The sequence below is a fragment of the Thermothelomyces thermophilus genome, chromosome 1, assembly GCF_000226095.1.
Source record: "Thermothelomyces thermophilus ATCC 42464 chromosome 1, complete sequence".
Lineage (NCBI taxonomy): Eukaryota > Fungi > Ascomycota > Sordariomycetes > Sordariales > Chaetomiaceae > Thermothelomyces > Thermothelomyces thermophilus.
This window is the reverse complement of record NC_016472.1, coordinates 3493155-3512303: the sequence shown is the minus strand read 5'-3', so window position 1 is coordinate 3512303 and position 19149 is coordinate 3493155. Positions and strand designations below refer to the sequence as shown.

At 58.0% G+C, this 19149-nt stretch overlaps 7 protein-coding genes across 7 annotated transcripts; 5 read left to right on the top strand and 2 right to left on the bottom strand.

Annotated features, from left to right (window-relative positions):
* The first annotated feature begins 124 nt into the window (after positions 1-124).
* MYCTH_2295904 (uncharacterized protein) lies at positions 125-1756 on the top strand. Its single transcript, XM_003659147.1, has one exon. The coding sequence runs from the start codon at positions 359-361 to the stop codon at positions 1652-1654; it is 1296 nt and encodes a 431-aa protein (XP_003659195.1). The 5' UTR covers positions 125-358; the 3' UTR covers positions 1655-1756.
* Positions 1757-2161: 405 nt separating this feature from the next.
* On the bottom strand, positions 2162-3879 carry MYCTH_2295903 (uncharacterized protein). The gene is made up of 3 exons (XM_003659146.1): positions 3781-3879; positions 3370-3629; positions 2162-3275 (listed from the first exon to the last, which is right to left on the bottom strand). The coding sequence occupies exons 2-3, from the start codon at positions 3458-3460 to the stop codon at positions 2581-2583; spliced, it is 786 nt and encodes a 261-aa protein (XP_003659194.1). The 5' UTR covers positions 3461-3629; positions 3781-3879; the 3' UTR covers positions 2162-2580.
* A 143-nt stretch (positions 3880-4022) lies between these two features.
* Positions 4023-5462, bottom strand: MYCTH_2295902 (uncharacterized protein). Its single transcript, XM_003659145.1, has 3 exons — positions 5187-5462; positions 4563-5111; positions 4023-4495 (listed from the first exon to the last, which is right to left on the bottom strand). Exons 1-3 carry the CDS (start codon positions 5239-5241, stop codon positions 4098-4100), a joined length of 1002 nt encoding a protein of 333 aa, XP_003659193.1. The 5' UTR covers positions 5242-5462; the 3' UTR covers positions 4023-4097.
* A 906-nt stretch (positions 5463-6368) lies between these two features.
* MYCTH_2295900 (uncharacterized protein) lies at positions 6369-6921 on the top strand. Its single transcript, XM_003659144.1, has one exon. The coding sequence runs from the start codon at positions 6439-6441 to the stop codon at positions 6610-6612; it is 174 nt and encodes a 57-aa protein (XP_003659192.1). The 5' UTR covers positions 6369-6438; the 3' UTR covers positions 6613-6921.
* Positions 6922-7320: 399 nt separating this feature from the next.
* MYCTH_2049605 (uncharacterized protein) lies at positions 7321-7893 on the top strand (the record flags this gene model as incomplete). The annotated part of the gene is made up of 2 exons (XM_003659143.1): positions 7321-7402; positions 7556-7893. Coding segments are annotated over 2 exons (420 nt in total), but the record flags the coding sequence as incomplete, so codon positions are not given.
* Positions 7894-8363: 470 nt separating this feature from the next.
* On the top strand, positions 8364-11600 carry MYCTH_2295898 (uncharacterized protein). The gene is made up of 6 exons (XM_003659142.1): positions 8364-9082; positions 9206-9437; positions 9518-10642; positions 10882-11041; positions 11186-11246; positions 11307-11600. The coding sequence occupies exons 1-6, from the start codon at positions 8526-8528 to the stop codon at positions 11398-11400; spliced, it is 2229 nt and encodes a 742-aa protein (XP_003659190.1). The 5' UTR covers positions 8364-8525; the 3' UTR covers positions 11401-11600.
* A 3709-nt stretch (positions 11601-15309) lies between these two features.
* Positions 15310-17798, top strand: MYCTH_2053975 (uncharacterized protein; the record flags this gene model as incomplete). Its single annotated transcript, XM_003659141.1, has 3 exons — positions 15310-15712; positions 15872-16143; positions 16233-17798. 3 exons carry the CDS (start codon positions 15310-15312, stop codon positions 17796-17798), a joined length of 2241 nt encoding a protein of 746 aa, XP_003659189.1.
* Positions 17799-19149: the final 1351 nt, after the last annotated feature.

Genomic DNA, 19149 nt, shown 5'->3' with positions numbered 1-19149 from the left:
TGACCCCCTTCCTTCCTCGAAACACCCTCTCTGCCGGACTTGTACTCGTGGCGCGTGTCTTGGTCTCCCTCTCATACTTTGCCGTGTTCTGAGAGTGACGTCGACTTGTTCACCGCCGTCGACAACAAGGGACTGCTTTGTTGTCTTTGAGGGCGTCACTCCGCCTTGCTCACCCTTCTTAGATCTCGCCCTTGTGCCTCTTTGTTGTTGAAGCGGCTCGACACACCCTTCTGGGGTTCCATTGTTCAACGCCGGCTTGGAGCCGCTTGATAATATCCTCTCTGCCAGGTAATCAACGAAACCACCGCCCACAGGCACGAGTCACGGAAGCAAGGCGGCCCAAGAATCCTCCGTCAGGATGCCCAAGCGCCGGCTCGCGCTCCTGGCGGCTTCAATAGCTGCCGTGCATACCGCGGCGGCGTCGGCAATATCGATGGACGAGCTGTTCGCGCGACAGTCTTCTTGCCTTCCAAACTATTTCCGCTGCGAGAACGCCAAGTTCCCCGACTACTTTTGCTGCAAGGGCAGCGAGACCTGCATCGCCCTCGCCGGGGACACCACTCTTCTCTGCTGCCCCGAAGGGTCTGATTGCCAGAGGATTCGGCCGGTCCCCTGCGACCTCGAGCTGCAGAACGGCGAGGCGAATCCGGATGCCGTCATTAAGACTACTGCTCTCGGAGGAACTCTGGCGCGCTGCGGCACTCAGTGCTGCCCGTTCGGCTACTCATGCATCGACGGCCAGTGCGCTATGGACCAGAACCAGAATGCGGTTCCGATACAGACCAGGACGAAGAAACCAGAACCCACGACAACGGGCGGCGGCGCGACGGCCACCTCGACGGACGGCGCCAACCCGACCGCCAAACCTACCGAATCTACTGAAGCCCCGAGCGCGACGGGCGAACGATCCTCAAACGACGAAACCAAGTCAAGCAGCGGTCCGCCGGTAGCCGCCATTGCGGGTGGTGTGACTGCCGCGGCTGTTGTCCTCATCGGTGCCGCCGCCCTGGCCTTCTATTTCTTCTGGAAGAAGAAGAAGGAGGAGGGGCAGAGGAAAGGCCGGAGCCCACTAAAACTGTCCCGATCGACGTCGTCTTTCGGCAACCTGATCAGCCGCCCGGTCATGACCAGCAACACTGCTAGTATCGACAATGATTACGACTTTGTTAGACCGTCGGGCCCCGCGAATCATGCCCAGGAACCCGAGCCGGATTCGGTGACGGGAGCAGTCCTCGGCTCCTCGATCAACTCTCCCGAGTCCGGCGCGATGCCGTCGGTCCCCGCGGCAGCGGCCTTGGCCGCGGAGTCGCAACAGCAGCAGAACAGCCGCGCCGCGTACGGCGGCTACGGCCAGCTCGAGCAGTCGCAGTACGTCGACATGCCGTACGCCGACTACGAGAGCAGCGCGCTCGCGCCGCAGACGCCCCGGCAGATCAACAACCGCGAGCCCAGCTCGGTGAGCATCAACGTCTTTGCCGACCCCAACATCACGCCAGACAGGACCCCGGAAAACAACGCCGCCCGCAGGTACAGCAACATGACCAGCTTCACCCAGATGCTCGACAATGCCGGCATGGGCGGCATGGACCGCGGCGAGCCCTACCTGGGCTACGACCGCGACGGTGGACAGGCTCCGCCGTTGTCGCGGCGGTGACATTGTGGCGCCCCCCCCCCCTTCTTCTCGGGGGTTTTCCGTGCCCTTGACAGCGCGCGTTTGATGCTGGCACGGCGAACGCTGACTTCCTATACCTCCTCTGACTGTGGTCCGCGTGTCTCTTGTTATATGTCGCATTGAAACCGGAGTTATTTTTTGGATTGGATTTGGGACCCTTTTGTTGTGGATTGATTGATCTACTGCATGAGGCGCTCCTTTGCTGCATCGTTCTTCTGTTTTGGGCATCAGCATCGCCGTCGCTGGGATTATCTTATATATAGAAGGATGGGACATTATACCCTGGCTTGGTACCAGAATGCCGCGCTTACCTTTCGAGCTGTACATCTTTTTACATATCACCTTATTTTTTCTTTAGCTCTAGAAATCAATAACACTTCATGTTCTGTTCCGACGTGCTTGACCGCCTATGCCACTTAGCTACACGAGTTCCTCCGCTTCCCCCATCTTACCTGGGCAACGATTCAGGGCTAAACAAACCGGTAGAAGGGTAAGTTAAGGGGTTATAGAGTACGAAATAATGCGTACGGCGTCGATCTACTGCGCATGTCATGGAGGCGGCCAGGACTGAAACATCAGAAAACCCATTTCCTTAACCTGGGGTAGCCCCTCTTCTTACCATACTCGTGACGGGAGGTGGCACAGGACGTGAAGACACCATTTCCTATTCGGCCAGCTGTAGAGGATGATGGTGAGCTGAAATAAACATAGCTCCGCTTTGTCGATTAAAAAAAGAACAATACGTAGCCAGACTCAGACTCAGCCGAGGTTCTAAAGTAAAAACAACCACCCATCCCATTCTCTTATACTTGACCCGAATCCAACGCTTCATTTTTATTTTTTATTTATCTTATGTTCCTTTTTTTCCGAGCCGACAAGCCAAAAAGCCGACGAGACGTCCTGTCCGTTCACAGCTTCTTCTTACTTCCGGCAGCCGCGGCGGCGGCCTTCCGTTCGGCCTCCTGCCTCTCCAGCTTGGCCACCTCGTCCGCCTCCTTGCGCTCCGCATACCACTGGCCGGCCTGCAGCACCAAGACGCCCACGAGCACCAGTGCCAATATCACGTGGCTCGCGCTCAGCACCCTCAGGCTGTCCTCGCGGCCGAGCACCACCTCGCCCGAGATGGGGCCCGAGTGGTGGTGGTAGTGGTCGTAGTAGCGGGCGCCCTCGCCGCCGGCCGCGTCGCCGGTGCCCGCCCCCGAGGTGGCGGCGGCGGCGGCGGCGGCGGCGGCGCGCAGGGCGTCCTGGGCGTCCCGGGCGGCGGTCTCGGCGGCGGCGAGCCCGCCGGGCTGGCTGACGGCGCGCATGCCCTTGACGATGTTGCTCAGGTAGACGCCGGCGCCGATGACGTAGAGGATCAGGCTGCCGCCGTCGAAGAGCACGTTGGCCTCGGAGGGGCGGAAGAGCTTGATGAAGAAGCCGAGGAAGCCGACGAAGACGATGATGTGCAGCATGCGCGCGATCAGCGGCGGCGACTGGTGCATGAAGCGCAGGTGCGTCTCCAGGTGGTCGAGGAAGGAAGGCGGGATCGGGTCCGAGGTCCAGAGGAGCGGGAAGTCGTAGGGGAACGAGGCGAAGAGGATGCCCAGAGCGAAACATACCGCTGGGAAGGAAAAAAAACCATAAGTTAGCTTGACGGGGTCGCAGGGACAGCAAGGGGGTCGTGATGGTGGTTGGGGGGGGGGGGGAAGACGTACGGCCGATGATGAGAAAGGTTGCAAAGGAGCCGGAGCCCCGGTAGTCCTTGGACCGGGTCGTCTTCGACCAGTCTACCCACTGGGTGGGCATGGTGGGCAACGGTCGCGCTGTGGAATCGGGCGACAGGCGCAAGTCCGTGGGTGGTGTTTCGGGCTCGGTGTGCTGGAGGATAGATAATTAGGTAGTACTCTCTAATGGGAAAGCTCGGTGCCGCTGACGTCGGGTTGTGTGCGGTGTTGGGGCGCGACCGTACCGGGTTCTGCGTCACAGTACGGATTACTACGGCTCGGGTGGATACCAAAGTAGACTCCCTGGTCAGATTTCCCACGCGCCGTTGCGTTGTTGGTAGTCGGGCTGGACCACGGAATCCCCTCGTGGGTTGTTGAGAAACCTGATGGAGCTTAACTTACGTCCGTACTAGTAGTCGCTTCGCGTTGACCCCGAATTCGAAAGTCGGAAGGCACGGTGTTGCAGCGTCTTACACACTGTGCTGTGGCTGTCTGCCAAAGAAACTGCAGGGTCTGCGCAGTAAGAAGAGATTGTGGGTCTGTAGCGCAACCGCAGGCCAAAACGCATTGTTTCTGCCTGTCAGCGTGCTTGTTTCTCATTGCACTTGCTTGTTTCTCATTGCACTTCTTGTTTCTCATTGCACTTTTCATGAGTCTCATACATAGTATATATTTAACGACTAGATTATATGTTACTACACTAGCCACAGTAGCCACAGTTATTCAGTATTGGTGTCCAACAGCGCCATCCCGTGCTCCGGGTACCGGGTGCCGACGGGGGCCAGCTCCTTGATGAGCCTGTCGAGCTCGGCCAGTTCCTCGTCGCTCAGCTCCACCTCGACCGCGTTCTCCCTGACCCGCTCGGGCCGGGACGCGCCCGGGATGGGGATGATCCTGGGCATGCCGGGCCTCTTGTTCAGTGCCAGCACCCAGCCAATGGCCACCTGTCCCGGCTTAACCCCCTTGCGGGCCGCCAGCTTCTCGACCTCCCGGACCAGGCGCAGGTTGGTCTCGAACACGTCCGGCTGGAAGCGCGGGATGATGCGGCGGTAGTCGCCCTCGGGGATGTCGTCAAAGGACTTGATCTCGCCGGTGAGCATTCCACGGCCGAGAGGACCTGTCGAGCGCCGTTGTTAGCTAGCCGCAGATCGTCTGTCTGGAAAACGGAATCCGGGGCATCTTACTGTACGCGAGGATGGGGATATCGAGCTCGGCGCATGCCTGGGCGAGGCCGTTCTCGAGTGGCTCGGTGCACCATAGCGAGAGCTCGACCTCGACGGCCTCGATCTTGGCGACCTTGGCGGCCCGGCGGAGGGTGGCGGCGCTGACCTCGCTGAGCGTGATGCCGCCGATGTTGCCCGCCTCGACCTGCTCCTTCAGCGCGGCGACGGTCGTCTCGATGTCGACGTTGGGGTCCTTGCGGGCCGGCTCGAACTGGTGGATGAGGCCCTTGTCGCCGATCATGCGGACACAGTTCTCTACGCTGGTCTTGACGCCGGCCGGAGAGGCGTCGGGGCGGAGGCCCGGGACGACGCAGCCCTTGATGTTGAGCACGATCTTGTCCTTGTCCTCCGGGTACTTCGCAAAGTACTTGTTGAGGAGGGTGAGCGAGTTGTTGTCGGGCGGGCCGTAAAACTCGCCGCCGTTGAAGTAGTTGCAGCCGGTCTCGATGGCGGCCTTGATGGAGGCAAAGGCCTGCTCCTCGCTGAGCTTGTCCGCCCGGAATGTCAGGCCTGTGCTGATTAGCAGCCATCCGGTCGGAGCCTCCAAAAAGTGGGCATCCCGGCATGAGTTGTCCGGAAACTTACCCATGAGGCCGTAGCCAATGTTGCCGACTTGCTTGCCCTGAACCGTGTAGACCATGGTTGTTGTTGTTTCTTTGGAGTGATGAGGAGCTGTGTCGCGTTTTACCTCCCTGTTGTTTTGTCTTCTCTCCGTATTTCTGTGAAAATGAGGGTGATTCAGTTACGATGTCCTTGCAGTACCATGTCTTTATAGATATCGCCTTACTCCTAGATCCGTCGTACTTTCGGACCTGATAGTGTGTAATCCGTACTCCGTATAACTCCAGAGCCCGGATTTAGTGGCATTAAGCTAAGTACGCTCTTCTACGGTTGTAGCAGTGCGGGTATGGCCCGGTTGTCCGGTGAAATCCAAACCCCGAGGCTCCGTTTCCCCACCATCTTTGCCATCCTCGCTACACTACACCTGCCACAACTTGCAGGAGTACGTCCGTACAGTACAAGTAGGCTCGTAAAGCTCTCATGGATTAGGTAAGGTGCCATTTTCGGTGTTTTTTCCTACAGAGCCCGGGCCCCTGGAACTTCCGTCTTTCCTCGACCCGCTGCGGACTTAAGAGGTCTTAGCTCCACAGCTGTGGCCGCCAAACGCCTTGTCCCCTCAGGCTGCGGAGAGCCAAGGGCTACACTACCTCCGCAAGTTTGACAGCAGATAGAGCCGCATTTTAACGCCTATTGCAAAAATCACTCATGAGCAGTCCGAGATAGAGGGGAAATTGACGGGAAAGGATATGAGACTGTCTTGCTTGCAATCCACTTGCAGGATGCTCAAGGAACATCTGCAAATGTGGAGTGCAAGCACCGTCCTGTTACTACGATTTACAACCACCGACCTCCAACGAACTAGTCCAAACCATGCACTCTCCATGGTTCCATAACGTTCCAATTGACCAATCGCGCCTTCCTAGCATTTCCTAAGCGGAATGATTCGCTAGGCGTCCACACGTGCTGTCCCATAGGACCATGACGTGCAGGGTTTTGGCGCCGAGGAGAGGTGAGGCTTGCCTGGGTCTTGCCAGTCCAGCAAGTGGCTACCGTATAGGCGTCTCAAGCCAAGGTTCGATTTAACCATGTGACGCAATATCGCGGCTGGCTATTGAGGGGTCGCAATCGGCCAGCACGTTGACGCAACTGATAACATCGTCAGCCTGCCTACACATTGTAGGGTATGTAGTGTATGTATGTACATATGTTTCCTAGAGCTAGTGTACTGGAGCGCCTCGCAAAGGATTCATCCCAACACCGATAACCGATCTGAACCATGGCTTCAAATGCAGCGCCGTCTCCCCCTCTGGCCCGGTCCGCAACTCTGCAGCTGTCTGGTCGCAGGTCGTCCAGAGACCGCATCGAAGCCATACTCGAGGTTAGTTCTGCCAAATCGAACCCGGTACAGCTTGTGTTCCCGCTCGGGCGTGCACGGGTCGTCAACACCTGAGGGCCTTGGCCTTTTTGTTCTTTCCCCCCACATTCCCGATTATTTCGGCGCGCGTCGGCAGGACCGTTTTTTTGTGAAGAGCGACAACATCCACCACCCAGGCAGTGTATATACATAGTATGTACATGTACATACATACACAACAAATACGGCAACGTCGTGTATGGCTAGCATGTCTCGCCTGGTCGCGGCGATCTTCGGCCCGTCAGCGAGCACCGTCTCCAGCAAACTGACTGTTCGTAACACCACACCGTTTCGCATGCCTTGCCGATGCACGCCCCAATCGCTGCAACCCCCTCCCTCTCCCCCACGCAGCACGTGCTTTTTCAGCCCTGATTAAACAACAGCTAACATTCGCCATCTCCGTTTCGCGACAAACAGGGCGCCCGCGAGCGAGCCGAGTCCCTCGATCCCAACTCCCCGGCCCTCAGTCCCCGGCTCCGGCCCCTCCTCGAGCACTCGCGCAGGACTAGCGACCCCTTAGGCTCGGCCCCGCTCCCCGACCTCGGTGACGGAAATGGCGTGGTGACGGCGCAGCCGGGCCGCCAGCAGAGCCTGAGCTACCAGAGCACGGTCGGGACAGGTCCCGCGGCCCGCCGGAGATCGGCGCTGAGCACAAAGGCAGCGGGGCAGCCGTCGCCCTCGCAAGCCGCTCCGGACGGGGGGGATGCGCCCCGGGACCGGCCCAGGGGCGAGCGGGAGGAGCCCTGGTGGAAGCGCAAGTTGCGCTATTTCAAGAGCGTCGAACTCGAGAATAAGGGGAGTGTTGCGCGGGACCATTTGGCGTTGGGTGAGCTCTTGCCCCCCCCCCCCTTTTTTTTTTCTTTTCTTTTTCCCTTTTTTTTCCCCCGCAGTCTGCTTTTACGCTGGATCAATCCCAGATCGCGGGCAAACAAGGAGAAGCTGACTCTGTGGGTTTTTTTTTTCCCCTGCCTGCTTCCAGAACGGACGTTCCTCGCCTGGCTTCGGACGTCGCTAGCGTTTGCCTCGATCGGTATCGCCATCACGCAGCTCTTCCGTCTCAACACGTCGCTGGCCGAAGACACCAAGCAGGCCGAGAGGCTACGGCACCTGGGCAAGCCTCTCGGGACGGCCTTCCTGGCCGTCAGCATCCTCATCTTGCTGCTGGGTTATAACAGGTACTTGCAGGGGCAGTACTGGGTAATCCAGGGAAAATTCCCCGCCAGCAGGGGAACGGTCATGCTCGTGGCGTTGATAGCGTTCACTGTCACGGTGGCGTCGCTGATAGTCGTTCTAACGGTGCAGAATACTCCGAAGTAAGCAAGGCAGCGGCATATGGAGGGGTCCTGTTAAGATTTGGGGACTGCTTTCTTTTTTTTTTTTTTTTTTTGGGGGGGGGGGGGGGGCTGTTTTGTCAGGAGTTGGTTCTCTAGGGCTCGATGGGACGGGGTATGATGCTTTTTCTGCTGGTGTGTTGCTGCATGGGGCATATGAGATCATGGGAGGTACGGGTAGGTGCATGACACGGGAACGCATGAAACGTATGTATTCTATGTACTGTACACTACCTGTCTGGTAAGCGATTCGCATCACGAAGGTTTAGTACGGATTACAGGCAGAACAAATGCCGATACGCCGAGAACGCAAAATTGCCCGCAAAAACATCGGCATGAAGAAGGGGGGGGAGAGGGAGAGGGAAATTTCGCGACTACCATAGGATTCTTCGTTCTCTTATTAGCGTGTCGAGCGTTAACCTCATCATTTGCGGCCTTGCTGTGGTTCTGTGTGGTTTGTCCCACTCGACTTCACAAGCCCACATACATACTCCAGCAACCGTTTCTCACCTGCCACTCAACCACAAACAACAACCCCACTATGATAACAACTCACTCCCCAAACACACACCCCAACAACCGACCGGAATTAGCACATCGAAAATCAAAACCAGCAAGATGACGGCGGGCGTCGACATTCCCACCTTTGCCCGCACCCAGCTCTCCCTCCTCGCCGCCGAGCTCGAGGCCGAGATCGCCGAGTCGTCCGCCCTGGTCTCGCTGCACTCTCCCGCCGCCCTGCAGCGCGCCGGCGTCGCCCTGATCAACCTGACCGTCGCCTCCCAGCGTACGGGGCTCGGCGGCAGGACCGTGCTCGAGCTGGCGCCCCACCCGGCCACCGCGTCCTCGGCCGGCCCGGGCTCCTCCTCCTCCTCCTCCTCCGCCGCCGACCTGCCGGAGCACGGCATCCGGGTCGGCGACATTGTGCTCGTGGCCGAGCAGCCCTCCTCGGGGGGCGTGAGGAAGAAGGAGGCCAAGGCGGCGTCGTCGTCGTCGTCGTCAGAGAGGAGCGGGGTCAAGGGGGTCGTCACCAGGGTCGGAAAGGGCGCCGTCGGTGTCGCGGTGGACGATGGCAGTGAGGACGGGGGTGGGAAGGAAGACCGGGTGGACGCTCTGGCCGCGGGCGAGAAGAAGGTCTGGATCGTCAAGGTGGCGGACGATGTTACTTTTAGGAGGTGAGTGTGGGTGCCATTCTCTGTTCCCCCCTCTGCTTCTTGGATGGGTTGAGCAACTACTACTCTCCTTGGGCCTCTTGCCAAGGCCAAGGGTTTGTTCGGGTAATTGACCCTGCGGAATAGGATGAATTCGACCATGGAGAGGCTGGCCAAGATGGAGGAGAGGGAGTACTCGGCGTTTGTTAGGGTGCTGTTCGGGCTGAGCTCGCCATCCCCCGTGCCTGCCGACCTGACAAAAGATGAGGAGGTTGGCGAGATCGAGTGGATTGATCCGACCCTGAACGACAGCCAAAAAGACGCCATCCGGTTTGCGCTGGCCTCGAAGGAGATTGGGCTCATCCATGGACCCCCGGGCGTGAGTTTTATCTCCTTTCATTTTTCTCTTCTCCGGCATTCCTGCGTCACCTGAGGCCCAATGCTGATAATGCTGTCCAGACCGGCAAGACGCACACGCTCATAGAGCTCATACTTCAGCTTCTCAAGCGCAACCTCCGAATCCTCGTCTGTGGTCCGTCCAACATCTCGGTCGACAACATCGTCGAGCGCCTCGCGCCGCACAAGGTCCCCATGGTCCGCCTCGGCCACCCGGCCCGTCTTCTCCCCTCCGTACTCGACCACTCTCTCGACGTGCTCACGCGCACCTCGGAAGCCGGCGCCATCGTCAAGGACGTGCGCGCCGAGATGGACGCCAAGCAGGCGTCGATTCGCAAGACGCGCAACGGCCGCGAGCGGCGCGCCATCTATGCCGACCTCAAGGAGCTCCGCAAGGAGTATCGTGAGCGGGAGCGCAAGTGCGTGACCGACCTGGTGGCGGGCAGCAAGGTGGTGCTGGCGACGCTGCACGGCGCCGGCGGCTTCCAGCTGCGCGGCGAGCAGTTCGACGTGGTCATCATCGACGAGGCCAGCCAGGCGCTCGAGGCGCAGTGCTGGGTCCCGCTGCTGGCCGCCAAGAAGGCCATCTGCGCGGGCGACCACTTGCAGCTCCCGCCCACCATCAAGTCGCTGAACTCGAAGAGTAAGGCCGCCACCACCACCAGCAGCAGCAGCAGCAGGAAGGGGAAAGGTGACGCGGGCCCTGCTGCTGCTGCTGCTGCTGCTGCCGGCGCAGAGGGCGTGATTCAAGGGCCTACGCTCGAGACGACCCTCTTCGACCGCCTGCTGAAGCTCCACGGCCCTTCCATCAAGCGGATGCTCACGACCCAGTACCGCATGCACGAGAAAATCATGCGGTTCCCGTCCGACGAGCTCTACGAGGGAAAGCTGATCGCGGCGGACGCCGTCAAGGCCAGACTGCTCAAGGACCTGCCCTACGAGGTTCAAGACACGGACGACACGAGGGAGCCGCTCATCTTCATCGACACGCAGGGCGGCGACTTCCTGGAGAAGAACGAGGACGAGCAGGACGCCGGGGGAGGCAAGAAGCTGACCAAGAGCAGCCTGTACGGTGATAGCAAGAGCAACGAGATGGAGGCGGCGCTGGTCAGGCAGCACGTGCGCAGCCTGGTCGACGCCGGCGTGAAGCCCGAGGACATCGCGGTGGTGACGCCGTACAATGCACAGGTGTGTCTCAATTCTATCCCTTTCTCCCCCTCTCTCTTTCTCTCTATTTTTATTTTTTTTCTCGCACAGTCCTACGGGATGAGGTAAAAACGGGATATGATTGCTGTGAGGGCATGGAGGCGCCTCTTTCGGGCAGGATTAATGTTCTAGAGCTCTACACGGACAAGCTGAAGCGCCCAAAGCATTCTATGTCGCGTATGGGATGGTACCCACAAAGGTACTGACAAGAACGTATCAAGCTGGCGATACTCGCGCCGTTGAAGGAGACCTTCCCAGGTATCGAGCTCGGCAGCGTAGACGGCTTTCAAGGCCGAGAGAAGGAGGCCGTCATTGTCAGCCTTGTCCGGAGCAACCCGGACGGCGAGGTTGGATTTCTGGGAGAGAAGCGGCGGCTGAATGGTGAGTTCAGAGACCTACGATTTCCGGTGGGCGCTCTATAGATTTGTTTAAGGGGGGTTTTCTTTCCCGGTGCAGTGTGAAGGCGGCTTCGCAGTCGCAACCACCCTTGGGGCCGAGACGATCATTGACTTATTATGGGTGCAGTGGCCATGACGCGGCCGAAACGATCACTGACAGTGATTGGCGACTCGGAAACGGTTAAGAAGTAGGTTTGTCGGACCATTCATTATTAAATGACACGGCTGACTCGGGACACCTTATGCAGGGGCAGCAAGTTTCTCAAAGACTGGATGGAATTTCTAGAAGAAAACGCCGATCTCCGATACCCAGACCTGACGTCGCTGACCCAAGAGGCATGAACGGAGCGGAGCAAGTCGGCATAACGGGGATAATGACACTTGGTTCATCAAATTATGCACGAGATCTAGACCGAGAACAGAAGCATTATATACGGGGGCGTATGTACGGATTATGCACATACGAGTACATACAATGTATCAACTGGGTCTGGAAGCTATGGTGGAGGCGGTCAAAATGCTCCGGTCCAGGGTTTGCTTTTTGATGGCGAGAGTTCGTTGTGTTGGCGGCCGAGTTTCGACCGAGATGTTGGGGAATATCCCTCTTTTTCCATACCCAATTTACTCGCCGAGAGTTATTGGGGAGCGATGCGTGGCGTCCTGCATACTCCGTACCTATACATACACTACATGAGCGGAGATCCGGTCGGGGGTACACGAGTCTAGGACGAACGTTGCGCGATCACCCATCAAGGCCTGCAGGCTCAGCGGCGGGGGATTTAGCAAGCAGAAGGTGCCAAAAAGGCACCAAGCTGTACACTACACTACGGATAAAATCAAAAGGTTGGACATTTCATCCGTGCCTGGACATCCGATATCAAAGTAACTTACGAGTACTCACACTACGAAATCCCTGTAGTCTAAGGTGCTGTTGCCGGGGCCGACCGGGCGCAAGAAGGTTGACGTTGGAAACGTGTGTGGAGTTTAGACGAATCGCGCACGTTTGCCGAGCCCTGGCCCTTGGTGTTTCAGTTTTCCATGTCTGTGGAGACATCGGTCACTTGTCGAGATTGCCAAGCGCCGGGGGGGTGGGGGGAGGGGGTTGAACTTCCAGATCACCAAGCGAAGCTCTGAACCCTTCAAGAGTACGGAGTATTTGCGTAGTGTGGATTACAAGTACGGAGCCGTACATACGCGGTAATATACTTAACTAGCACCTTTCACTACTCCACAGCAAGCGACGACCCCATACTGCACACACTAATCCGTACTCCGTACTATACACTACATGTACGGAGGTAGTACTGCACTAATGAGGTCCTTCGTAGTTTTCGCTCAATCTGCTCGTTGAATATTGTGGAGTGTGGTAGCATCCTCTCTCCAACGGCATTTCTGGATAGGGTGCTTTTTACTTTGTGTGTTTTGAGGGACAAATTTGATCTGATTTCATCAGCACGCGATTTCGCCTGAGGTCAGTCGAGGCTTCAAAACCGTCCTGCAATCTTGCGGCAGCTGCATACTGTAGTATCTTGCGGCTTGGAAGGTCTGGAGAGAAGTCTTTGTTCAGGGGCGGTGTGGCGTACGGAGTACGTCGTGTATCATCGGTCTCAGCCGGCTCTTCCGGAGATGCCTCCCTTGTTGACCGTGCGTGCAGACAGCTCATCAACCTGGATCCTCTGCGACTCTGCAAAGCTTCTGGCCGGACTGTTTCCTGCCGAACCCGTTGCAGAGATGTGAGCCCACCTTGGCTTGCATACTTGTGGAATACCTATCGTGCGAACAGCCGCGCTTGGAGGGTGGTTTACCGAGCAGCTATTGGCCGAGTCGTCGCGTCGCACCTTTTGTTTTGCGCTTCGATTCGGGCGAAGCCATGCATGCATGCATGCAGCTCGCGGTTACGTATCGAGCGATTGTCGACCTGGTCGACAAGGCTTTCCCTGCCTGTTGTGAACACGCGCAATCCAATGGGCGGCGGATCAGGTCCGAATACCAAAAGTATGTACCACCAAAAGATTTAGTACTGTGTAGTGTAGTATAGGAGGAGGAAGATCATATAGCGAAACCCCGACGATAAGATGCACGGGCCTGGAGATGCCCCGGTTTCGTCTGGTCCCCATGCCGGGGATCAAACCCGCTCGACGAGACCCATCGACGACGGATGGGACATGGGACGTTGAAGGCTTCTCTCACTGTTGCGCTTGCATCGATTTTGCCTTCCCAAGATGTTCTTCGCCGGGAGAAGGCGCAACTCAAGCATATGCACCGCCAAAGTTCGGACCTTCCTGCCTTTCACGGCGTCGTGTTTTGTACTAGCCGCATTCCATTGCACACATTCGCACCAGACAAACCAAAAAACTCCTTGTTCCTTGGTGACACCTAACCATTGACCGAACACCAAGGCCAGACACGCACAGAACAGGCCGAAGGGGATCGCTTCCTTAATAGGGATAGTGTTTACCACGCCAGGGGCCCTCGACTAACTCGACAGCCACGCGGTGCGCTAATTTAGTGTACGGAGTCGTGTAACGAGTACTGACCCACAATCGGGCATCCTTCATCGCAGCACTGGCCAATGTTCCAGCACCGAGGGATTGGTTTGTTTATAGCATTGCGTCTTTTATGAGAATCAAGAGGAAGTAACCTATTGATGATGAGAATCAGGGACCAAGTGAGTTGCAGGCATCGGCGGCGGCGGCAAATTCGCACTGAATCGATCTTGGACTCCCGCGAACTCGCGAACTCACGAACTCGCCTCCTTCCTGCTGCGTCCTGCAAGAGCGAGGCAAGTCGTCTGCCACACGGGTGGAGTGGGTTATCTCAATGCTCGGCATCGCGTTCCGTCATCCGCCGTTATCATCCGCAACAGTCTTTGCACTACACCAATACTGCAAGAACAATCACCTACTACTATCTAGGTACGGAGTATGTTTGTCTGTTTGTATGTATAACTGTACATACGAGTAGGCATCCCACGGAATAAAGCGGGCCCCATCACTCGTCTCCAGCCGAAGTGTGGCATTCGGGCTACACAGACTCGGTACGCAGTACACCACACTAGTAGTTACTGTGTACTGTGCCGTGCTCGCCGTTCGAGACAGCCCCGAACATATATGCAGCCACGCCAAGGTGCGTACCGATGCGGGCAACCGGCCGAGTCACGATCTCCTTTTCTCCTGTTTCAACGCAAGGACAGAATACACACACCAAGTACTGCTCAAGTCAGGGTCGACAATGGCGGCCAGTCTGTAACGAAATTTGGCCTGCCATTGATCGGCTCGGTCGCCATGTTCGACTAAACGGTGCCCTGGGATCCCAAGACCACCGACGCGCATGAGGCTCTGTCCAGCTTTAACCTGGACCGGACCAAGGCACGGACATACTACGGTACAGACTTGCAATCAGGAACTGGCGCCCAAGACGGACAAGCCTTTGCGCCCCTTCCCCACTCTGCGACCCCAAGTCACCCCTCATGCCCCTCCATCACCGTTGCATCAGCCGTGTCCATGCTTGCACCTGCAGCGCAAGCATGGGGGCTCCCGGGGGGTCCTCGCCAGCGCGCCATGTTGAACATTAATATCCGCCATTGGTGCTGCTTTCTTCCCCCCATCCCTTTCGCGGGGTTGGTCTCGAACTTGTACTGTACTTTATGTTGCTCCCTTCTCGGTGCTTCTGGTCTGGGTGGCCCGCGTCCTCGCGCCTACTAACCTCTTCGCCCGGTCCAGCATGATACCTAGTGTAGCGGTCCAGGGTGTGCCGTGCTGCTGACCTTCCTGTCTTTACCGTCCGTGACGAAGTAACCCGACCCGGATCCATTCTTTCTTTCTATAAGCCGCCACATTCCCCGGACTGGCATCACATCTCACATATTTACCCAACACTCTCTGCTCCGTCGACAGAGAACACTCGCATTAACCCCTTCTTTTTAGTGGGGCGGCTCGCTTCAGGCGGAAGGAAGGAAACCGCATCGCTGGCAATGCGGCCCTTGTAACGGGTGGAACGTCAAGGGGGCCACTGTCTTCCTGCCAGGATCAACCACCTCCAAGCACGCAAGGCGACAGCCGAAGAGAAAAGGCCTCGACTGCGCATAGTGGGCTAGACGACCGGTTGGTGGTGATGGTGCGTGGTGCACAGATGGCTAGGAGCGGACAACACCCATACCGATCACCGCTATCTGCCCTCACCTGCCCGCTTTCCTTCTCGCCATAGTCGATTCGCCATCTATACCGGGCCTGCGACCTGTTTCCGACCGCCATGCCGACCATCTTTGGGAAGTCCGGCTCCACCGCCGGCCGCGCCAAGGCCCGGCACAAGTCCATCCGGGGAACCATCTCGGCTCCGATTCCAATTCCCGCAACTCCGGTAGATGACGAGTTCCCCATTCGGAATCCAGGGTCGGCCAAGGCCTCTCTGACAGCGGACGACGAGTTTCCGATGCGTTCGCCGGGCACCGGGATCGCGTCGCCTCTTCCGACCACCGATGGCCCGGGATCATCGCCGGATGAGCCCCCTGAGCAGCAGGGAGAGCCGCGTGAGCACAAGGTTGGGCAACGTCAACGATCCAGAGAAGGCCTGTCTAGTCCAGAGAGTGCCGCCGAAAGTGAGCGCGACGAGGAGAAGGCCCGGGCGGCCTCAGTCAGGGGCGGCTCCGGGGGCAGTCGCACCGATCACGCTCAGGACACTATATCGGAGCCCCCGTCGACTCCGCCACCAGCACCAGCCAGCGTTCCCGGTACAACAGGCGAGCGCTCAACGTCACGTCCTGCGTCTCGATCGCCCCCTACTCGACCCTCTCCACGCAAAACCTCGCCGTTAGCCGACTCGCCGTCGAAGGCTTCGCCACCGACGAGGAGGGCGACCGCGACCAACCCCGTGCTCAATAACGGCAGGTATTCCATAGTCAGCGACGCCACCAGCAAGCATACGACCCAGAGCAGAGACTTCCCGCTGCGGAAGAAATCTACTTTGCGGTCCGCACTAGGGCGGCTGTTCGGCCGCGGTAAGAAGAAGAGTACCAGTGGGAACCAGGACGATGGTAGTGCTTCCGGACGCGAATCCAGGCCTCTGGGTTCTCTACAGCATCGAAGCGTAAGTTTATCTCAATCTTTTTACTGCGAGAAGTCGCAGGCCGTGTTGGTGTGGCGAGTCTGACCGATGATTTGAAAAAAACCTAAAAGGATCCCACCGCCCTCGGCCGCGGAAACCAGAGGTCGCCCAACCGTTCCGCCTCGCTTCCCATAAACGAGTTCGATCGGCCACTCCGGTCACATTCCGTTGGGCCAGACGACATCATGGCCATCGAGAGCGCACGCAACTCGCTGCATGCCAACCCGGACAGCGCGGCGATCCGGCGGCGCGCCGCCACTACTGGCGGCCATACTCTGCTGCGGCCACACCTCTTCAACCTAGAATGGGGCGCGGGCTTGTCACCACGACCAGCAAGCGCCCATGGCCGCGCCAGCCGCGCTGGTGGTCGGGCTGGCAGCGATGATCCCAACGAGATTGGCCGAGCAATTACCAGCGACAGCGGCGGTGGCCACCGAAGACGGTCCCGGAGCCTTTCCGGGTTGCAGGAGCTCGTCGGGAACCAGCACGGAGGGCGCCGGCGTAGCGACGAGATACGCTACTGGCGCGAGTCGTACGACCCAGGTTTCATGTCGCCCCTGTCCTCGAATGCCCAGGACGATGTCGATGACCCCGGCGTGGCGGATACCAGCGCACCCGAGAGCCCCGCTACAGAGAGACCTCCCAAGACGCCGCCTCAGCCATTCAATTTTGGTCTCTTGTCGAAGGAGATGATCGGAATGAAGATCACGCACGCCGCGGACATGGATACGCGTCTGGGGAACCTCGAATCCCGTGCGCTGCAACTGGAGCGCGTCGTCGATAAGCTCTGCCAGGCGGTGCCGGGCGTTAAGCGGTCGGTCGACTCGAAAGATCTGCCCTTGGCTGCTGGCTCGCGCCCTTCGCTGGAAACGGAAACGCAATCGCAGGTCTCTGCTGGCGACTGTCCGGTTTATACATCGTCTCTCCGCCCGCCGCCCGCGTTGAAGAACAAGGTCCAGACGACCACCAGCCGGCCTACCTCCAGCTCCACCCTCCGCGGCGCCACCAGCGTGCCCGCCCTGAACCGCGCCGCAGCCAACGACGCTGGCACTGCCTCTCTCGATGATTTGGTTGCCAAACTCCGAGCCGACCTGGAAGCTGAGCGGGCAGCCCGCCAGATCCTGGAAGCGCAAGTCAAGAAGCTCTCAGACCGCCTCAACACCCTGTCCACGACCATGTTTGCCATGGTCCGCGGACCTTCGGAATCGAGGTCGCAGGAGCGACTGGCGTCGCATTCGGTAGGCGGCAGCTCGCCGCTGCTGCTGACACCCAAGACAACTGTGCCCGCCCCGCCCCCCCTACCTCAGGAGCCGCTCTCGGTGTTCGAGTCGGACGATGATGACGACGACGACGACGATGGGGGAAAGGAGGAGGCAGAGCTGCCGCCCTCGAAAAGCCGGGGCAAGGCGGATGCAGGAGAGGGCAGGAGAGGGGTTGTCAACTCTCGTGCGCCCAGGGAGGAGCCGGCGCCGATAGTGACGTATGGCGCGTTTGGGGAGGAGCTCAGGGAGGACGACGGCGAAGACGGGGACGGGGACGGCGGGGACGCGGCGGACGATCAAAAGAGGAAGAAGGCAGCGAGAACGCTGAGTCTGAGCCAGCTCACCATGGGAAAGGGGCAGCGGACCAAGGTATGAGAGCGCGAGGAGATTTTCTTGTCTGTGTTTGGGTGAGAGGGAACCCGACTTGCATTTCCCAACCAACTCCCCCTGAGTTTGGTTTGGGCTCCGCTGTTTCGTCCGGACCTCATGCATCACCCAGCTCACGACGCGCATGGCTCGATAATGAGCAACCGCGTTTGGTATGGCGAGTGCACGGTTCGATCTGGTTACAGCCTTGACGGCTTTTTTCATTTCCTCTCTCCACCTACTTGTCACAGTCGACCACCTCGGCCTCCCCGGCGATGGCCCACTCCCGAGAAACGGCGACCCCTTTTTACGATATACGTCACGTCTTGCGTTCTTAGCATTTCACGCCGTTCTAACGATAACACTTTTTTTATCTTCTTCTCGTACGGTTATGACCTGTGCATTTTGATCAGCAAGGCCGTTTCTTTTTTTTTTTTTCCCGTCAGGGCGGGACCTCGTTCGGATTTCGCATAGCGACGACGCATATAGTGTTTGGTTTATGAGTTTCCGAGCGGGTGTTTTTTTTTTTTTTTTTTTTTTTTGGATCATCCTTTTGGTTTTCTGTCCTCCTTGGTCAACTGTACTTAATCCGTGTATACTAGATACCCTTCTGAGCATTTTCAGGCTGACGTTGGGTCTCTCGTCCTTGGGCTTTTCCCCTTCTGCTACGGCGCGCCCATTGGCATGGCGAATCTAAACACCTTTGGTTTAGTTGTGCCGTGGTGTCACTTTCGTCCCAGCGTTCGCACGACCATCTTGATTTGCTGGATGAATACGTACATACATGCTGGGATGCCCACATTTGGTTTTAGGGCGACGACCAGGTAGGCGCCAGCTTCCTGAGGGCGAGTGCTCTGTCCCTTATTAATTGTCACTTGGGCTAACCATGGCAGTGCTTGGTTGCGGGACTGCGAGATCAGGGCAACGGATCATGAACAAGTTATACTATGAGCTCTATGACAACAAGTGTAAAAGGCTTCCGCCCTGATTTAGCCCCTCTCACACTTTTCATGGGCCAGCCCTATTACACGGAGTGTCCGATACTCTCTACTTCTCCAGCGAGAAATTCCCTGGTTACGTTTGATCTGCAGTCTCCTGCTAGAGGAACCCAAGAAACTGCCAAGGAGGCCAGCAATGGTGCAGATTCAACTCCACAGCAACACTCAGGGACAGCATTGCTAGAAATCAGCGTACGAAACGGCGTAGTGTTCAGGTGAATGCAAAATGCCCAGGAAGTATTGCGACTCCATCAGCACTAAACCTCAGGTTGCTATCCCAGTTACCCGAGAGATAACTAGAGCAAGGCAAACACGCATAGGACAGTCTCGATATTGTCAGGTTCATTGGCAAATTCGATGCC

Bases quoted from the DNA above. Each gene is read 5' to 3' on its own strand.
- MYCTH_2295904 (XM_003659147.1), top strand. From the start codon at position 359: ATGCCCAAGCGCCGGCTCGCGCTCCTGGCGGCTTCAATAGCTGCCGTG.
- MYCTH_2295900 (XM_003659144.1), top strand. From the start codon at position 6,439: ATGGCTTCAAATGCAGCGCCGTCTCCCCCTCTGGCCCGGTCCGCAACT.
- MYCTH_2295902 (XM_003659145.1), bottom strand. From the start codon at position 5,241: ATGGTCTACACGGTTCAGGGCAAGCAAGTCGGCAACATTGGCTACGGC. The intron at 5,112-5,186 runs GTAAGTTTCCGG...TAATCAGCACAG, and splicing joins CATTGGCTACGGCCTCATGG to GCCTGACATTCCGGGCGGAC. The intron at 4,496-4,562 runs GTAAGATGCCCC...GGCGCTCGACAG, and splicing joins TATCCCCATCCTCGCGTACA to GTCCTCTCGGCCGTGGAATG.
- MYCTH_2295903 (XM_003659146.1), bottom strand. From the start codon at position 3,460: ATGCCCACCCAGTGGGTAGACTGGTCGAAGACGACCCGGTCCAAGGAC. The intron at 3,276-3,369 runs GTACGTCTTCCC...TTTCCTTCCCAG, and splicing joins AACCTTTCTCATCATCGGCC to CGGTATGTTTCGCTCTGGGC.
- MYCTH_2295898 (XM_003659142.1), top strand. From the start codon at position 8,526: ATGACGGCGGGCGTCGACATTCCCACCTTTGCCCGCACCCAGCTCTCC. The intron at 9,083-9,205 runs GTGAGTGTGGGT...CCTGCGGAATAG, and splicing joins GACGATGTTACTTTTAGGAG to GATGAATTCGACCATGGAGA. The intron at 11,247-11,306 runs GTAGGTTTGTCG...CACCTTATGCAG, and splicing joins GACTCGGAAACGGTTAAGAA to GGGCAGCAAGTTTCTCAAAG.